The 19,218-nt window shown below is 39.9% G+C and overlaps 1 protein-coding gene across 6 annotated transcripts in view; it reads right to left on the reverse strand.

Annotated features, from left to right (window-relative positions):
• Window positions 1-19,218, reverse strand: part of raraa (retinoic acid receptor, alpha a) — a 399,727-nt gene that overhangs the window by 27,370 nt on the left and 353,139 nt on the right. For all 6 annotated transcript variants that reach the window (XM_059956420.1, XM_059956421.1, XM_059956425.1 and 3 more), the window contains one exon: window positions 2,540-2,700. In XM_059956420.1, coding sequence (XP_059812403.1) covers window positions 2,540-2,700 — 161 coding nt within the window. The remainder of the gene's footprint in view (window positions 1-2,539; window positions 2,701-19,218) is intronic.

A 19,218-nucleotide genomic window follows, 5' to 3' on the forward strand; every position in this document is an offset into this window, starting at 1 on the left:
TCTAAGATAATGGTGAAATAAATTTCAGATTATGGCTTGAACAGTACTATCCTGAGTCATGGGTTTGGGGTGGCTGTAACAGAATGGATAACATGCTCAAGTCTCTCATGACCGGTTCCTTCATTTGTTACACAGTAGAACTTGGTAATTTACAAGTCTAGTGAAACTAAGGTACATTCTACAGCAGTATATGGCAATAGAGCATGCTTGGAGAGTTACTTCCAGAGATCTTAGAAACTAAATTACTGTCTATTAAAGGTTTTGTTCGCACCACTGAAAAATAAATCTCAAGTTGCTGAATTGCACTGAAGGTCAACTCACTGCTTTTCAAAGATGACTCATACTTGGTAGATTCTCTTCTTGCTGCTGCCATCAGGAAGGAGGTACAGGAGCCTTAGGTCTGACAGTATCAGGCCTAGGAACAGTTATTACCCTTCAACCATCTGGACCCTGAACCAGTGTGGATAACTTCACTCACCTCAACACTGAACTGATTCCACAACCTATGGACTCACTTACAAGCACTCTACAGCTCATGTTCTCAGTATTAATTAACCATCCTTGTTTTTGTATTTGCACAGTTTGTCTTCTTTTGCACACTGGTTGTGTGCAGTTTTTCATTGATTCCATTGTATTTCTTTGTTCTACTGTGAACGCTCACAAAAAAATAGTAATCGCAGAGTAGTATATGGTGACATATGCCTACTTTGATAATAGATTTACTTTGAACTTTGATTTCACTGTAAAATGTGCCTAATGTTGATACTTAAAGCAAAATCCTTATACTTCTGTTAAACTGCCTATTCATTTATGGTACCACCACACCTCCAAATGTTTCTTGCAATGGTTACACTACAAGCCTAGTACAGGAAATAATAAAGATTGAGCAGGGTAATGACAGCTTAGAATTTGCACTTGTGCAGGTGGCCTTCTCACCTGTGCCCACAGTGCTCCAAAACAAGTTGAAAAGCCCCAGAATGGTGACTTAATCCATTTCTCATACTACAGTGGAACCTGTTCACTAGATTTAGATACATTATACAGTCATATAGCACAGAAACAAGTCCTTCTGCTCAACTGCTCGATGCTGACCAAGATTTCCATCAAAGCTAGACCTATTTACCTGCGGTTGCCTGTATCCCTCTACACCTTCCCTATCCATATACTCGTCTCAGTGCCTTTGAAATGTTGCAATGTGCCCGCTTTAACCACTTCCTCTGGAAGCTGGTTCCATATACTGTCCACCTTCTGGTGAAAAGGTTGCCCTCAGCTTCATTTTGTGGGTTGTATTATTAAATTATCAAACCCATTTTTAGCTGGTCTTTTCATGAAATGTTTCTGCATCTGACCACAAAAAGGTGGCATCCAACAACTACAGGGTCTCCTTCATCAATTCCTTCTCTATATGGTAATGCAGTTGAGGTTAATGGAATTCCATCACATGGAAATGCTAAACTTGGGAGTGCTTCTTACCCATTTTCACCTCCCAAGCTCCTCTTCCCTCTGCTTGGCATTGACACATGCTGTGTCTTTTCATGTTAAACAACCGCTTGTGCCTTATTCAAAGCACCCACTGTTCTAACATTAGTTCTACACCAGGTGGGTTGCTAGGTCTACACCCCACTGGGATTCTCTGTTCAGATCACATCTCACCTCCACATTACTGAGGGGGCGCGTTCCTAGAAGAACAGTCTGTCACAGTCAAAGTAAATGTATGCCACCAAATAGTACCTTAACATTCATTTTCTTGCCAGCGTTCACAGGAAAATAAAGAAATAGAACAGAATTTACAATAAACTATATATAAACCAAGACTGACAAACAACCAATGTGGAAATGTTCAAAGTGTCTGTATCTCGATCATCATCACCTGCGATGCTGTCAAAAGTTTAAAAAAACATGTATTTATTTTCATAAAATTCCGAGAGGGAAATTTTCTTCTGCATCTCAGATTTTTGAATATTCAATCTTTCAGAGCAAAGATCCATTATCCAAACTGCTGCAACACAGGGGTGGTCTGTACTAAATTTGCAAAGGATGTGCAACTTCTATTGATGTGAGACAGCATATTGTTTGCCACCAGGTCCAGTATAGTTATCAGTTATACTAACATTCTGTTCAGACTAAATCTATTAATATTAACAGTGGAGCAGTACAGTATCTAAGTAGTGTCCTTAAAATAGGTCATAGAGTATGACAGCACAGAAACAGGCCCTTCAGCCCATCTAGTCACGACAAACTATAACTCTGCCTAGTCCCGTCAACCTGCAACTGGGCCACAGCCCATGCATCTATGTACCTATCCAAATCAATTAAGTATCAAAATTGAACCCACATCCACCACTTTCGCTGACGGCTCGTTCCACACGCTCACAACTCTCTGAGTGAAGAAGCTCCCCCATTGTATTCCCTTTAAACATTTCACTTTTCACTCTCAATCTATGACCTCTAATTCTAGTCTAGAGGTCCTTGCAGTTGATATTTAAAGTAGCAAATGAAGTCTGTTTAACAGTGATGCTTGGTTAACATCAATACTTACAGTAGTGTATTTGCCAAGCTGACACAGTGCTGGGAAGGTTTCCTGATGGGCTTTGCGGACTTTCTCAATTAAATCCTCAGTCTCAGGTGTGATTGTATAGCTTTCTGAGCACTCCTGCTTGGGAGTCTCCTTCTTCTTCTTGTTCCTGTCGTTTCGCACAGCTGAGAAAGGCAGAAAGACAGCTGTGGTTAAGGTGCCAAGATAGGATTTTTATTTCTAAGCAGAATGTTAACATGCTGGTTCCAGCTTCGCAAGACTCTCCATTTGAATGGTCTTGACCTTGCAACCTCTGCGACTAACAATAATACGGTCTAGGTTTGGGTCATAAACACAAGAAATTCTACAAATGCTGGAAATTCAGAGTAACAGTGCAAAATGCTGGAGGAACTCAGCAGGCCCTGATGAAGGGTTTTGGCCCAAAATGTTGATTCTTTATTCCTTTCCATTGATGCTACATGATTTGCAGAATTCCTCCAGCATTTTGTGTATGTTGTTAGGACTCCTCTTGTAAATGGAAAGCCATGTGAGGTAATTCCATGAAAAGGGACGGGACCGAGGGAAGAAATATTATGGTTTCAAATATTAATTCATGTTGGAATGCCAGCACAGGACAAAACTTTGTTCACATGTACACACGTAAAAGATATTTGCTTTAAGGCCACAAAATCGCATTTATGGAGAGCCAAGGGAAAAGAAACAGGAAAACAGACAAAATCATGAAATTTACATCCAAAAATAACAGAAGGAATCCTAATTAATAAAATCCAATTGACTCAGTTGTTGTTGTAAAGCAACACTGCTGCCAATGAAGTGGGAGTACCCATTTTCCTTTGGAAGTTTTCCATCACAGGCTTATTGAAAGCTGTGTGCAGACTCCTCACTTATAATGACATGGGGCCCACTAAACTTTGAGTCATGGCAGGCAGGCAGAGTGCTTGATTCTGTGCAACAAAATATACCTACAGTGGCAAGAGTACACCAGGACACCACTGAGAGAATGGGGCTGAAGTGAAGGGACAATTAATTCACAAGGGCGGTCAATAAGAGGTCCAGGAATGGGAAAATGCAATGAAACAGGGAGGTGAGCCGGCTGTAATGTCTCCAACATCTAATTATTATTGTAACTGAAAAACGACAGCCAGTACCCAAAGCTGTGCAGCCTGATCCACAAAGGAATGAGCTCATTACTAAACTATTAGACTGCACATATAATCACTCATGTCTGCTGTGTGAATTCAATAACAGGGTAGAGAAAAAGGAAAAAAAGAGAACAGAAAATTTAGGAAGAGAAATTTGCAGCTGCACCATGTCGTCAATCATTGCAAAGATCAAATTAAATTGACCCATAATGAGTACGCCTGATCTTAGATCTTTGAGGATAAAACTCGACAGAGGGATATATCATCTTGTAGTAATGCAGTAAATCCTCTTAAGTAAATAACCTCTTTGCAATATTTTTTTTGCTCTTCAGAGTGTCAATGGTTCTAGGCATGTATAATTTTTTTTTAAAACTGTAGGGAGCTGAATACCTCAAACCTTTGAAAAAGGGTCTAATGTTACACCTGGCTAAAATGTCAGCAAGAAAGAAGTATATTCCAGAAACCAGGTTTATGCCATTTCACTAATTTGGCAACTTGGAAGAATTAATCAGGAGGACATCAATCAGGTGGCAATATCCCTTTACTATGAGGAGGAATCATTTCACAAAAGAGCTCCATAACTGGAATGTAAACTGGTCCTACTCTTTTCTTGTAAGCATGATCTTATTGGCTTATTATCCTGGCTGTACCCCCGTTCTATAACATAAGAACATTTTCTGACTCAATATTGCTAATGCTGGCACTGATGCTGCAGTATCTTGCGTTGACGGTGGTATGGTAATGTAGAGGCTAGCTTTACAGTGCCAGCTGTAAGATTGGTGTTCAATTCCTGCCACTGTCTGTAAGGATTATGTACATTCTTCCTGTGACTACATGGGTTTCCTCCACAACTCCACAGGCATGCAGGTTAGGGTTAGTAAGTTAGCATGCTAGTGCTAGAAGATTGGCAACACTTGCGGGCTGTCTCCCCCCGTGCACATTTCACTCTATGATTCTATGTACATATGACAAGTAAAGCTAATCTTTAAGCTTACTGGGGGTAGTGAATGCTAACTTGCACCATTTTCATGAACACAGCAGACAATATCAGTCCTGTACCATACAGTATTTGGTCAGCAATAAATAAGCTCTCAACTTGTTATCGTGGGATGTGTCCCCAAAATAAAGCCAGCAATTGAGACAGAGGCATGGCCCAGGGGAGAAGATTTTTAATTAAGAAATTCTCTTAAGCTGGACTGGTTGAGAATTACCCTGTAAGAAAATGCAGGTATGGTATATCTATTTAGTAACTTGAAGGAAAGTTAGGATTTGACTTACTCTTTATGTAATCCCAGTGCCTTGGATCAAAGCAGCTAATGGAAACCAAGAAAAACATATCTGAAGAAAGGACATCCCGGAAACTATAAGAAGCAGTACACTCTAGCCCAGTTTGTTGACCTGTAGTTAGGCAAGCAACTAACATCGTTAGTGCCCACTTGCTTTATCCAATCCAGCAAACACTGAGTTGAAGCAGTGGAATTTTGGTTCAATAGTCTGACTCCGTCAGGATACATTACTTGGTATCAAATACAGACTGAGTGGGAACATATAATTAGCTGTAATATGACTACAGTAGACAGACCATCAGTCCTCAATGCCAATGGACGTACTCTAAAATTATGGTGAAGGTAGTTAGTGGCACATATTTCTACCATTAACACGAAAGTGCTACTTAGTCAAAACTGCAATAGCATGTTGCAAGTTCAAATAATCCAATAACTAATTAGAAGTAAATACAGTATAGTAATCATCAACTTAGATCGTGTGTTCCATAATTATTCATGTCACTACCACATAACTATAGTAATAAGTGCAAACGTTGATTTCTGCACAGGGCTCTAGGTCCATAACATGCACAGAAAAATTTTGTTGCAAAAGCCTTTCGTGCAAAGGTCAATTAAGACTGACCCACAGTCACAAGGGCTTAGCAAATTACGCAGCAACCTTACTGAGATGTCTAAGATCTTGGCGGGCACTGCTTCTCCGTGAGTGAGAAAGAGAGTACAATAGAGAGACGGAGGCAGAGTGAGGGAGTGTGAAGGGGGGAGGAGTGATTGGAGGGTGGGAAAGGGGAGGTGAGTGAAGGAGTAGAGGGGAGAGGAGGAAAGGATGGGGGAAGGGGGGAGGAGCCAGATGAGGGGGAGGAGGAGCTGGGGAGAGGAGATGGGAGGGGAGAGAGGAGAGGACAGGAGACGGTGGGGAGAGAGGAGACAGGGAGGGGGACAGGAGACGGGGAGGGAGACAGGAGACGGGGAGGGAGACAGGAGACGGGGAGGGAGACAGGAGAGGAGACGAGGAAAAGGAGAAGAGACGGGGGGAAAGGAGAAGAGATGGGGGAGGGGTGGGAGTGGAGGAGCAGACTGGGAGGAGGAGTGGGAGGAGGGGTGGGAGTGAGAGGCGGGAGATGAGTGGGGGAGAAGGGGGGGGAGGAGGGGAGGAGACTATCCAGGGATTACGGGACAGTCATTTAGGACCAATCAAGGTCAGCTGGCATTGTTGGTCGTGCCAAAAACATGTCATGAAATAAGCATGGAAATGTTTGGTGTCTGTAGAGGGGTTTGGGCCACTTACCCAGAGAAATACATAGCTGCAAGTGTTAACAGGGAAAATTTAACATTTTCACAGGCAATTACTTCCCAATTGCTGAGATACAACAACACCCCAAATGTAATTCTGTGCAGGCTAAAAAGGTCACTAATGTTTAATGGAGTAAGCAATAACAATCAGTGATTATATGTAAAGTTAGAATTATTTATGTCATCAATTTCTAATAGTCAGCAATAATAAAAATAATCAGCTCTAAAATGACACGTGTATTTAATTGTAGCATTAATGGGTTATTAAAATAAGTCATATTTCAAACCGCAATTTGTTCAATTAGAAGACAAAACATAATCATTTAAATATTGTAAAATTTGTTGCTAGAACTATCTCATTTAACTTCTTGCATGCCTACTTCTCAACCCATTCAACAAACATGAATGTTTGTGCATGTTCTGTGTCCATGTTGTGCACTGAGATATGGTTGTAATATTTTAGCAATAATGAGCAGCCCTTTTATGTTAATACCAAAATGAAATTCAACAGAGTACCATACACACGCAGTACCTTTGTCAAATCCAAATGTGCTTTTATTCTGGTGACAGAAGAGAGTCCACATGCTATAAAGGAGCAACCAATCTGCTGGGTTGAGCAGCATCTGTGGATCACAGGAAAAGCCCTCCCCATCACCGAGCACACCTACAAGGAGCGCTGCCACAAGAAAGCAGCATTCATCATCAAGGACCCTCACCACCCAGGCCATGCTCTCTTCTCTCTGCCACCATCAGGAAGGAGGTACAGGAGCCTTTGGCCTCATGACACCAGGTTCAACAAAAGTTACTACTCTTCAACCATCAGGCTCCTGAACCAGTATGGATAACTTCACTCACCTCAACAATGAATTGATTCCACAACCTGTGGGCTCAATTTCAAGAGATCAACAACTCACGTTATCAGTATTATTACTTTGATTGTTTATTTATTTAGTATTGGCACAGTTTGTCTTATTTTGCACATTGGATTTTTGACAGTGTTTGTGTTGTTTTTCATTGATTCTATAGTATTTCTTTGTTCTACTGTGAATGTGCACAGGGTAGTATATGGTGACATATATTGTATGTACTTTGATAACAAATTTACTTTGAACCTTGATCTGTGGGAGGAAAAGTATAGTTGATGTTTCCAGTTGAGACACTGCATCAAATCCTGAAATGTCAACTGTTCCTTTCTGCCTCCATATGCTGCTCAGCCCACTGAGTTCCTCCAGCAGATGAGTTAATGTTTGCCTTGATTCTGCCTTCCTACTGAGGCACGATCACAGGATACCAATGATAAGCAAAAATTCAGATGCATCTTTCCTTCCTTGGCCCTGGTCTTGTGCAGCTCTCTAATGCACTTCCTTTGCCATCTGAGCTGTCAGGCAGTTGAAGGCTTGCTGCTCTCACAGGCAGCTGCTTACACTCATCAGTTAATTTTACTTGACAAAGTCCACTAGCAAAAACATTTTCTATTGAAAAAGGAAATGAGGAGGTGACTATTGTGTATGTTGGTAGCCAAACATCACAACTTCCAGCTGTGCTGGGCTCCAACACAGGGCCAACATCCAACAGAATTAATACTGTTCACGGTTTTAAATTCCAGACTCCAATCCATCCAGTCTTTTGCCAAGCAATTCATGGGTTTTGTTTTCACACACTAGCATTTTCCATGTTCATATAAAAAATGAAACATCAGATTGTGCTGTGTTTTGAATGCTTGCTTTCCTGTCATTACAAGTCTCTCGTTTTTTTTTTCATTATTCATACTAAATTGAATGCCACCATCTCTGCTTCCACAGTTCAATAAATGTGCAAAAATGATCATGCAAAGGTGACAAAACCCATTGAGGATGCTGCATGACCTGCTGAGTGCTTCAGGATGTTTGTTTCTGTTTCAGGAGGCAGCATCTGCATGCTCTTGCATCTCCACCTAACCTTTCTTATCTTGCGATCTCAAAGCCCTCTTCCACCACTTATCCTCCTCCATCCAATTGGGTGGGACTGCACCCAGCCACTTCCACTTTTATCCATCACAAACTAACCAGCAATGGCTTCTCCTCCTCTATTTGCACAGTAACATTTTGTGGCCCAAAAGGTTCTATCCTTGGTCCTTTCTATTAGCTATCACATATTCTCCTGAGCAACCACATCTGAAAACATAGCATCAGCTTCCAAATATAAACTGGAAACAAACAAATCTACCACACAATTATTCCCTTTGAAACCTCCACCATCTACAAGTTATCAGATGGCTTGTCTGACATCTGGTATGGATCGAGCAGATAGTTCCACTGACTACTGGGAAGACAGAAGCTAGAAGCTCAGGAGGGCGGAATGCAACCTTTCACCAAATGCTTTCAATATAATCTATTTTCATATAACGAATTTACCACTTCTAAATTCATCTTTTCTTTCCTGCCCCACTACCATTCCTCTTTGCCTTGGACCGTCTTCCCTTTTGCTATCTTGTCACATCTACCTTGCACCCTGTCCTCCCTTCTCGCATTGCTGAACCTTATAACTTACTTTATTTCCAATTTTCTCTAGTTCAGATGCAACTTGAACAGTTAACTTTGTTCCTTTCTCCACAGGTGGCATTTGATCAGCTGAGCATTTCTTTGTCTTTATTTCAGTTTTCTACCAGCCACAGTATTTTGCCTTTTTTTAAAAAAAACCAGAGCCTCAATACTAATGTCATCATTGCTTTCCAAAACTGTGTCCTGTCACTTATATTCTGCAAGGATGCCTGTCAAAATCTTCGCATCCATTTTGTAACATACATAAGAGATTGATAAGGGCAACAGTCTTTTAACTTTCAGTTCAGTGATAGCCTTAATTTTATATTGAGTATGAAGAGAGCTAGATGGACTATCAAAGGAGATACTTGCACTTTGTGCAATTGTACCACTTCCTCATCAGTGCCATCAACATGTCAAGTTAAGTAAATTCTTTAATTATATTCTATTTAATATAACTGATAGTTGTCAGTGATCAATATATGACTTCCCATGAAATCACAATAATGATAGAAAAATAGAGGGCTATGTGGGAGGGAGAAGTTAGATGGATATTGGAGTGGATTAAAAGGACAGCACAAAATCGTGGGCTGAAGGGCCCGTACTGTGCTGTACTGTGCATCATTTTGGCGTCAATTACCAACACAACCCAAGGATTATGCTGGGGGTAGCCCAGAAATGTCGCCATGCTTCAAGCGCCAACAGAGTATGTCCAACAATCACTAACCCTAACCAAACGTCTTTGGAATATGGGAGGAAACAGGAATACCACTACCATCATGGGGAGAATGTATAAACTCCTTAAAGACAGTCATGGGAATTGAACCCTGATCAATGAGCTCTGGTGCTGTAAAAAGTGGTGCGCTAACTGCTATGCTACCGTGTCACCCACATATGAGTTTACTTATCTAGGTAATGGCTTACCTTATCCAGAACTGCTGGCCTTAGGAGAGTAAAAACTAATCACATCTTGCTCTTCTGATCTCTATCACTGATCACTGATGGAAAATATGTGCGTGAACATGTCTCCTTTTTGAGCCAGGAAAAGATGGGCCCCACAACAAAGTCCTTTCTGGTTTTGTAGCTTCTGCTTGCTCATTTCCTGAGCTCACTCATGAAAAATAACTTGGAGTGAACTACCCGGGGTAAAATGTTCCAAAATATACAGACTCATCAAGAAAGATCAGCTCTAACAGCAGCTGAGAGGAAGTTGGGAAAGGTGAGTAGAAATAACATAGATCCTCTACAACTCACTCAAAATGATAAGCGCAGTTGTGCCTTTCCTTTTGTGGCCTTACATTGCCTACAATCCTGTACTAAGTTTAATTGATCTCAACTGAAGAGTGATCCTAACTGCAAATACACCAATTAAATTTTTAAAACGTATGAAGTATTGAATAGTTAATGTCCCAAAATATGCTAGCTACATAAAAAAATAATTCAAATGCTTACTCAACTCTTCCCTTGCATTTAATGGTATCAGATGAATCTCTAGGATTGTGTTCAGTTTACAGCTTTTGTCAACTGCTGTTGTGTAAGTATCAAGCAAGTGCTGGCAGTTATATAATCTCACCAGAAGTTAATGCATTCTGCTTTCAGTTGAGATTAGTTTACAAACCAGGCGAAGAACATAAAGCACAAATACTTGTGCCAAAAAAAACTCCAATTTACCTGCAAAGCTGGTATGGACAAGCATTTTGAGTGAATAACATTTACTCGAAAAAACTCAATTGGACCACTTGAAGAGTGAAGTATTTAACTTTTATTGCAGTGCAAATGACTAGCTAATTAGTTAAATAAATGTCATCTTCAGCATGCAAACAAATGGCTGGCAAATTAGTTAAGCAAATATCATTTTCTGTAGGCAAACAAAGGTTGAAGCTTTCATCCAAAAGCAAACAGTGCCACTACCATTTTTAGTTCAACAACACCTGGAGGGAGCATTGCCCAGGCTGGACATAAATGCCATTTCATTCACAGCCCATCATTTTGTTTTTAAATTCCAAACAAAAAAAAATGCTGTCATAACATTCTGCACTAAAGATAAATCAGGGATAACAAATAGACAAGAATATGCTACCAAAGAATTTTTTGTTCTTAATCACAGGGTGGCTGACCACCAGAAATCCATCAGTTTGTTTAAGAGACTCCAAAGCAAATTATTCAGAATCGACACACATTGAATTTCCCAACTTATTAATTCAGTTATTTGAAGAGCCAATAACAAACTGAACCAACCTAATGTAGGTTCAGTGCTGATGTTTATGTCTTAAGTCTGTGAGGGTGGTAATTACCTTAGAACCATGCAGCTCCGTGTGCTCCCACTTACCTGTCCAGGTCCATTCTGGTCTTTGGGACATTCAGCTTAAAGTTATCCAGAGCTGAAAGCGAACAACTGCTTCCCTCAGCTCCATGTTCCACGAATGCAATGGATGATCGCAGAATAAAATTACCAAATCATAGAGAACTCACCTCAGTTCCATCCTTGTGTCACCAAGTCTGTCATTTGGATTCAACTCTAAAAATATTCCTGATATTTTTACTCTGTCAAGCCCCCAAGACCATAAGATACAGGAACAGAATTAGCCCCTGCAGCCCATCAAGTCTACATTGCCATTCAATCATGGCTGATTTTTTTTCCAACCCATTCTCCTGTCTTCTCCCTGTAACCCTTGACCCTCTTACCCATCAAGAACCTGTCAACCTCTGCCTTTAATACACCCAATGACTTGGCCTCCACAACTCTTTGTGGCAACAAATTCCACACATTCACCACTATCTGGCTGAAGAAATTCCTCCTCAAGTCAGTTTTAAAGGGACATTCTTTTAATCTGAGGCGGTGACGAGAACAAAAAGAAAATTTGTGACTGTGTTGCATTTTGAATGTGAGGAAGTCAAAAGCATGTGATAAATTGATATAGTATTAGTATACTATATATCAATACTATAAATACAGTGCGTAGACCAAGGAATCTGCAAACTCACAATAACTTTCTCCTCCACTGGTCATAGGAAAGGAGTTTACTAACTTTTCTTGAAGCTGGTAACAGCAGCCTATTTTGCTCTTTTTTAAAAATAAAATTGTGGAAGTATATATTTTTTAGAAATATCTATTTTCTGAGAGCAAAAGTTTATTAGCAGATTGAGGAAACAAAATGCAGGCAGGCACAGCACATCAGCAATGAAGATCTTTTAAACAATTAACATGCCACATAAGTATGTTAAATACCTGAAAGTTTATTAACTCATCCATGTGAGTACGTAATATGTGTGACAAATGAATCCCCAGAAATGGAGATAATGCCTAATTACACAACATGCACGATACATCCAGGCACATTTGCTGTTTATAAGATGAAGGTCATGAGAGTTGCTGAGCACTCCTTCATGATGAATAATGCAATCCTCCCCGCAGACCCATGGTAGAATGAATTTCCCTTTTTTATTATTTTAATAGCAATATCAGGGTAAAGCAAACCCCGAAAACGATTTTTTTTCAGGATAGATACCACATGACTGCAATATTTGACACATTTCTTAAGATTATTATTAGGGATAAAGACCACATTCTCATTCTATTGTATGGTATCTTAATAAATGTGTTTATTGTATATGCACTTCTCACAGTGGCAATCCTTAAGGGTAAATCTTATGAATTTTCACTTCTGGCACTGAGCTTTGTATAGTGAGGATGCACAATGGGAATTCAGAGACAGAGGTCAACATGCCTTGCAGGATTTTCTGTCCGTTAAAATTAATGGATGGAAAATCTCTCAGGGAGTGCTGACCTATGCACCCAGATTCCTGACATGTGATTCCAGTGTGCACAGTTCTGTGTCAGAAGCAAAAATCCTTAAACTATATTTTAAGAATTCTCAGAGAATAACTACTCTCTTTGGTGAAACATATCATTGATTTTTTTTGTTTACTGTAAAATATGAGTTATAGATAATACAGAAATTTGCAATATTGCAGGACGAGCATGGAATGGATATATATATATATATATATGTATAGAAATGCTTTCAAATAATATATCAATTACTCTTGCTAGGATATGCTGCTTTCCTCTTAAACCTTTCTTCTCACTACTCTCTTTACCATATCTTATATTTCCATTTAGTTTATCTCTTTCTTCCATTTCAATTTCTTTTTAAGCTTGTTCCCCATTTCTTCTTAGATCCTTTGTTTGCATTAACAATGAATAATCACAATCCAACTGAAGCTATTTGCCCTGCAGAACTTGCTTCTTCAACCAAATTCCCCACATAAAGACAGAACATTAGAACATGTATCCCTGTGATACTTCACACATAAGATAAAAGTCAGGTGTTTACACTTAATTAAAAATATTTTAGTCTCATTGAGGCAGCAAGTTCAATTAATATTTAATAAGAATCAGAATCCGGTTTATTATCACCAGCATGTGATGTGAAATTTGTTAACTTAGCAGCAGCAGTTCAATGCAATACAAAATAAAGAAGAAGCAAAAGAAAAAAAATATAATAAGTCGATTACTGTATACATATATTGAATAGGTTAAAAATAGTGCAAAAAACAGAAATAATATATATTAAAAAGTGAAGTAGTGTTCATGGGTTCAATGTCCATTTAGGAATCGAATGGCAGAGGGGAAGAAGCTGTTCCTGAATCACTGAGTGTGTATCTTCAGGCTTCTGTACCTCCTACCTGATGATAACAGTGAGAAAAGGGCATGTCCTGGGTGCTGGAGGTCCTTAATAATGGACGCTGCCTTTCTGAGACACCACTCCTTGAAGATGTCCAGGGTACTTTGTAGGCTAGTACCCAAGATGGAGCCGACTAGATTCACAATCTACTGTAGCTTCTTTTGGTCTTGTGCAGTGCCCCCCCCCCCCCCATACCAGACAGTGATGCAGCCTGTCAGAATGCTCTCCACAGTACATCTATAGAAGTTTTTGAGTGTATTGAGTGAATAGAGGCACTCTATTCAATGAATATCTACATTAAGCTTGGAGAGACCCAACATTCCACATGTAATGAATCTTAATACCACTGCTTTGTGGTAGTTTTATTAACCACAGTACTTTTTGGGTCACTCAGTGTTATAGTCTACTTGCCTTGATTTAATGGTTTGTGTGCTAATTAAAAGACAGTTTAATTTTATTTTTTTAAGAAACGATAAACTAGAAATTGTTCTGCACCTTGGGTAGATCATCAAACTACTGGGATGCCTGGGCCTAAGGAGGGTGATGGGAAATTTCTGCTAGTTCTGCATGTGGATAAACACAGAAATATCCTGTTAAGCATATGATGGTCCAACCCATTGTATGCAACAGGATTAGCTGTGCACACAAAGAAAGCAAAGACCCTTCCACCACTTATTCCATAGGGAGCAACAGAAGGTAGGTCATGATTGAGATTAAAGATTAGGTTTATTTGTCACATGTGCTGTACATCAAGCCATACAGTGAAATGAGTCATTTGCGTCAAAGACCGATGCAGTCCGAGGATTGTGCTGGGGATAGCCCGCAAGTGTCGCAAGCTTCTGGCAGCAACATGGTGTGCCTAAAACTCACTAACCCTAACTGTACATCAATCAGAGGAATGTGTGAGGGGAGGAAATGCACGCAGTCATGGGGAGAACATAGAAACTCCTTACAGACTGTGGCGGGGATTAAATCTTGATCGGTGATTGCTGGCACTATAAAGTGTCGCGCTAACTACTATGCTACCGTGGTCGTGTGGAAGGTGAAGAAAGGATGGCAGGGAAAAATAAGAAGCTTGGAGCTTAAGTTAATTTGTCAGGAAGAAGGGGGCATTGTGATCAGCTGGTTGCGGCAGTCGGGATTGCAATGGATGGGTTATGCCAGTGAAGAAGCTGGGAATTTGGGGACAGCATAGTGCAAGGATCCAGTGGTGGGGAACCAAAGGACTTCTATATTGTGTCAAGTGTGGGTGGATCTGTGGTGAACTTCAGAGTCAAGGACCAGGTCACGGTGTTCCCTTTGAGCTGCATAGCAGATCTCAGCCATTCTAGGAAAGCCTGAGTGACAAATCTGAGTGGCATATCTGGGTATTCATGAGCAACACGACATAGAGCAGATTTAGGTCATTCAGCCCATCAAGTCTGCTCCACCATTCAATCATGGTTGTTTTTTCCCAACCCCATTCTCCCCATAACCCATCAATCTCCGTTGTAACTACACCCAGTGATTTGGCTTCCACAGTCCTCCGTGGCAGCAAATTCCACATTCATCATCTTCTGGCTGAAGAAATTTCTTTTCATCTCAGTTTTAAAGAGCTTTCCCTTTATTCGAAGGGTGTGCCCTTGGATCCTTGACCCTTTTACTAATGGAAACATCCTCTTACCATGTACTGTATCCAGTCATTTCAGAATCCAGAAGGTCTTAATCATATCCCCCTGTCATTCTTCTGAACTCCACTGATTATGGACCCAAAGGAATCAAACGCTCCTCATACACTTAATTCTTCTGATCATTCTTGAGAACCTCCAGTGGACCTTCTCCAGGACATGCAATCTTTTCTTAGATGTGGGGCCCAAAATTGCTCACAATACCCATGCAGATAGTTCTACAGTTCTATGAGATCTACGTAGATTGGCTTTTTGATGAAATTCCTCTAAGTTGCACACAAAGGCACTGTATTATGCTGAAGAATTTCAGTTCTTTAACCTCTCCTTTAAATACAGAATGCAGAGCTCTTTCTAAGCTGATTTTAAGAAGCAGGAATAGGCATATGAAACAAGCAACACTAAAGGTTTCATTTTTTTTTATTTAAATCTCATCCATATTAATGACTATTGATATAGCAGGGTTTAAATTACTCAGTTGTAATAAGAGTATAATCCAAAAATGTGTATGGAAATAGGATATTGTTTCCAGAAAAAAAAAACTACATCTTCTGTGTGATTTAAGAAGGAGAATATGAGTGTTTTTTCTGACAGCTGGATCTCAACCACTCCTTGAAGAGAAACTGCATGGTTAAGTACAGAATGGGAAACCACTTACTTGATAATAATGAGTTGTAAGTCAAATCTCATGTTTACTTTCTACCTAATGAAATAAAACAGCTAATTTCAAAAGAGAGCATTTGTTAAATGTTGCTGACTTTCTGAAAAATGAAGCTAACTTCACTCCGCACATTAAAACTGCAGACAGCAACTGCTTTAGTCAACTCAATCCAGTCATACTATGCTTTCGACACCTTACACCAACCAGCACCAGACACAGTCCTGTTCAGTCATGCCTACCACACCCAAATGACTGTCTAGATTTTGTCTTGAAAATGCTTGTGTCTGCAGCAGTTATTTGCTTTGACATTTTCGAGAACAAAACACCTACCAGACACTCCCAGCTAAGATATAAATATGATCGATGACACCAAGTGAGACATTAAAGATTTGAAGTAATGGGAAATGTAGTAAAGAACAGAATTATAGGAAGATTGTTGACTTCATTTATGAGACCTTTGACCTATGTGAGAATTTTATGTCAATCATGACTAAAGTTGTTAGGTTTGGAATATTTCTGCTTCAGACCCCTGTGGTTAGATGCAGTTAAAAAAAAATCCTCCCTTTACTTTGGACCAATAATGTGTCAATGCAGGACACCATTCTTCATCAACTGAAGAATGCATGATATATTTTTGTTTTATATATATATATATATATATATATATATATATATATATTTATTTGCCCTCGCTTTACAGCGCCAGATGATCACTGACTGGGGTTCAATTCCCGTTGTTGCCTGTAAGGAGTTTATACACATGGGTAACCTCTGGATGCTCTAGTTTTCTTCCACATTCTAAGTTGGTACCAGAAGCGTGGTAACATATGGGTCGCACAGCACAATCCTCATTGATTTGATTTGACACAAAACAATGCATTTTACTGTATGTTTCTATGTACATGTAACAGATAAATACGCTAAATGTGTTATGCAGTAATATATAGATGTTCAACTGCACTATGCATAAATTATTACACTATGTGCCTGATTTGGACATCACACAATGAACCTTGACCTCTCAAATTTCTAGCAAATGATTAATTGATTAAAATACAGGTGATATCCTATTAAACGTTACTCAAGTTGGCTTTCACTGAAATTAGAAAGCTTAAACTCTTGATCTCCTCTGGACTCTAAATGGGATTTAGCATTACCACTGATGAAATGGGAGCACTGGAACACGGTGTGACCATCTCCACTTTAAAATTAATTCAGAGTGACTATATTAATTTCACATAGACTGGCCAGCCAGCATTTCAATAGTACCTTTCAGGACCTGAGGACAAGGTAGACAATAAACTACTACTGAAGTTAAATGATGTAGAAATACATTTGTACACAGTAAGTTCCTATAAAATGCAAGGCAGAGAAAACATCTATCACTTTGTAATGGTAATTAAGATATGATTGTTGGCCACTGCATAGAGGTTACTCCACTGCTCTTTTGCTCAAAAGTGCAAGGAATTTTAAAATTTACCTTAAGATACAGATGTGCGTGTGGGGTGGTGGGGTTACAATGATGGAATAATGTGAATGAAGAAACAAGAGGCAAGGAGTTTTTTTGTGTATTTGAAGTCACACATCAAACTTTCAGATACCACCCCTATAGAACACACCTTCATTGTTACATGGAAGCTGGACTGGTGGTATTATTTCTGATGTATCATTAAGAAGCAGAAACTAGATAAGAAACAGAAAAGGGTCATGCCTAGAAAGGCTCCAACAGTAATGACATTGAAGTTGGAAGAGCAACCATTCATTTTCTTGCTAAAATACCACAGACTCTGGCATGGTTCTGGAGGACTGGATGGTCGCAAATGTAGTTCCGCTGTTTAAGAAAGGAGGGAGGCACCAAAAAGAAAATTACAGACCTATTAGTCTGACATCAGTAGTTGTAAAGTTATTGGAGTCGATCCTCAAGGACGAGGTCATGAAATACCTCGAGGTGCATGACAAGATAGGCCCAAGCCAGTATGGTTTCATGAAGGGAAGATCCTGCCTCACCAACCTATTAGAATTTTTCGAGGTAATCTCAAATAAGATTGACAAGGGAGATGTGGATGTTGTGTATTTGGATTTTTTCAAAAAGACCTTCGATAAGAGGCCGCTTAATAAGATGAGAGCCCATGAAATTACAGAAAAGATATTGGAATGGGTGGAGCATTGGCTGATATGCAGAAAGCAAAGGGTGGGAATAAAGGGATCCTATTCTGGTTGGTTGCCGGTTACTAGTGGTGTTCCGCAGGGGTCAGTGTTGGGGCCTCTTCTTTTTACACTGTATATCGATGATTTAGATTATGGATTAAATGGTTTTGTGGCTAAGTTTGTGAATGAAGGAGCAGGAAGTGTTGAAGAAATAAAGGTTGCAGAGAGACTTGGTCAGTTTCAGAGAGTGGGCAAAGAAATGGCAGATGAGATACAATGTTGAAAAATGTACAGTTGTACATTTTGGAAGAAGAAATAATCGGGCAGATTATTATTTAGATGGGGAGAAAATTCAAAAATCGAAAGTGCAAAGGGACTTGTGCAGGATACCCTAAAGGTTAACCACCAGGTTGGATCAGCAGTAAGGAAAGCAAATGCTATGTTGGCATTCATTTCAAGAGGAATAGTGTATAAGTGTAAGGAGGTATTGATGAGGCTCTATGGGGCACTGGTGAAACCTCATTTGGAATACTGTGTGCAGTTTTGGGCCCCCTATCTTAGGAGGGATGTACTGATGTTGGCGAGAGTTCAGAGAGGATTTACGAGGATGATTCCTGCAATGCAGGGGCTAACATATGAGGAGTGTTTGTCAGCTCCTGGACTATATTCATTAGAGTATAGAAGAATGAGAGGGGATCTCATAGAAACATTTCAAATGTTGAAAGGGTTGGACAGAGTAGATGTGGAAAGGCTGTTTCCCTTGGTGGGTGAGTCCAGGACAAGAGGCCACAGTCTTAGAATTAGAGAGTACCCATTTAAAACAGAGATGAGGAGAAATTTTTTTTAGCCAGAGGGTCGTGGATTTATGGAATTCGTTGCTACATGCAGCTGTGGAGGCCCAAGCATTGAGGGTATTTAAGGAGGAGATTGATAGGCATCTAATTAGTCAGGGTATCAAGGGATAAGGGGAAAAAGCCGGAAATTGGAACTAGATGGGAGAATAGTTTAGCTCATGGTGGAATGGCGGAGCAGACTCGATGGGCCAAATGGCCTGCTTCTGCTCCTTTGTCTTGTGAGGTAAGAGAACCAGGTATGGGCAATTCCACACAGCTCAATGATAGAGAAGTGCTAAAGATGGTGCAGTCAACTGGGAAGAAGCAAGTAAATGGATCAGAAAGGACTGATACGTTTACCATTCCACAATTACAACGGGTGGTATTCGAGACTTTGATAAGGGTCATTTCTTGAGTTTGAAACATGGGCACACACACAATTAAGAGATGG

This window comes from Hypanus sabinus, chromosome X1 (genome assembly GCF_030144855.1).
Source record: "Hypanus sabinus isolate sHypSab1 chromosome X1, sHypSab1.hap1, whole genome shotgun sequence".
Taxonomy (NCBI): domain Eukaryota; kingdom Metazoa; phylum Chordata; class Chondrichthyes; order Myliobatiformes; family Dasyatidae; genus Hypanus; species Hypanus sabinus.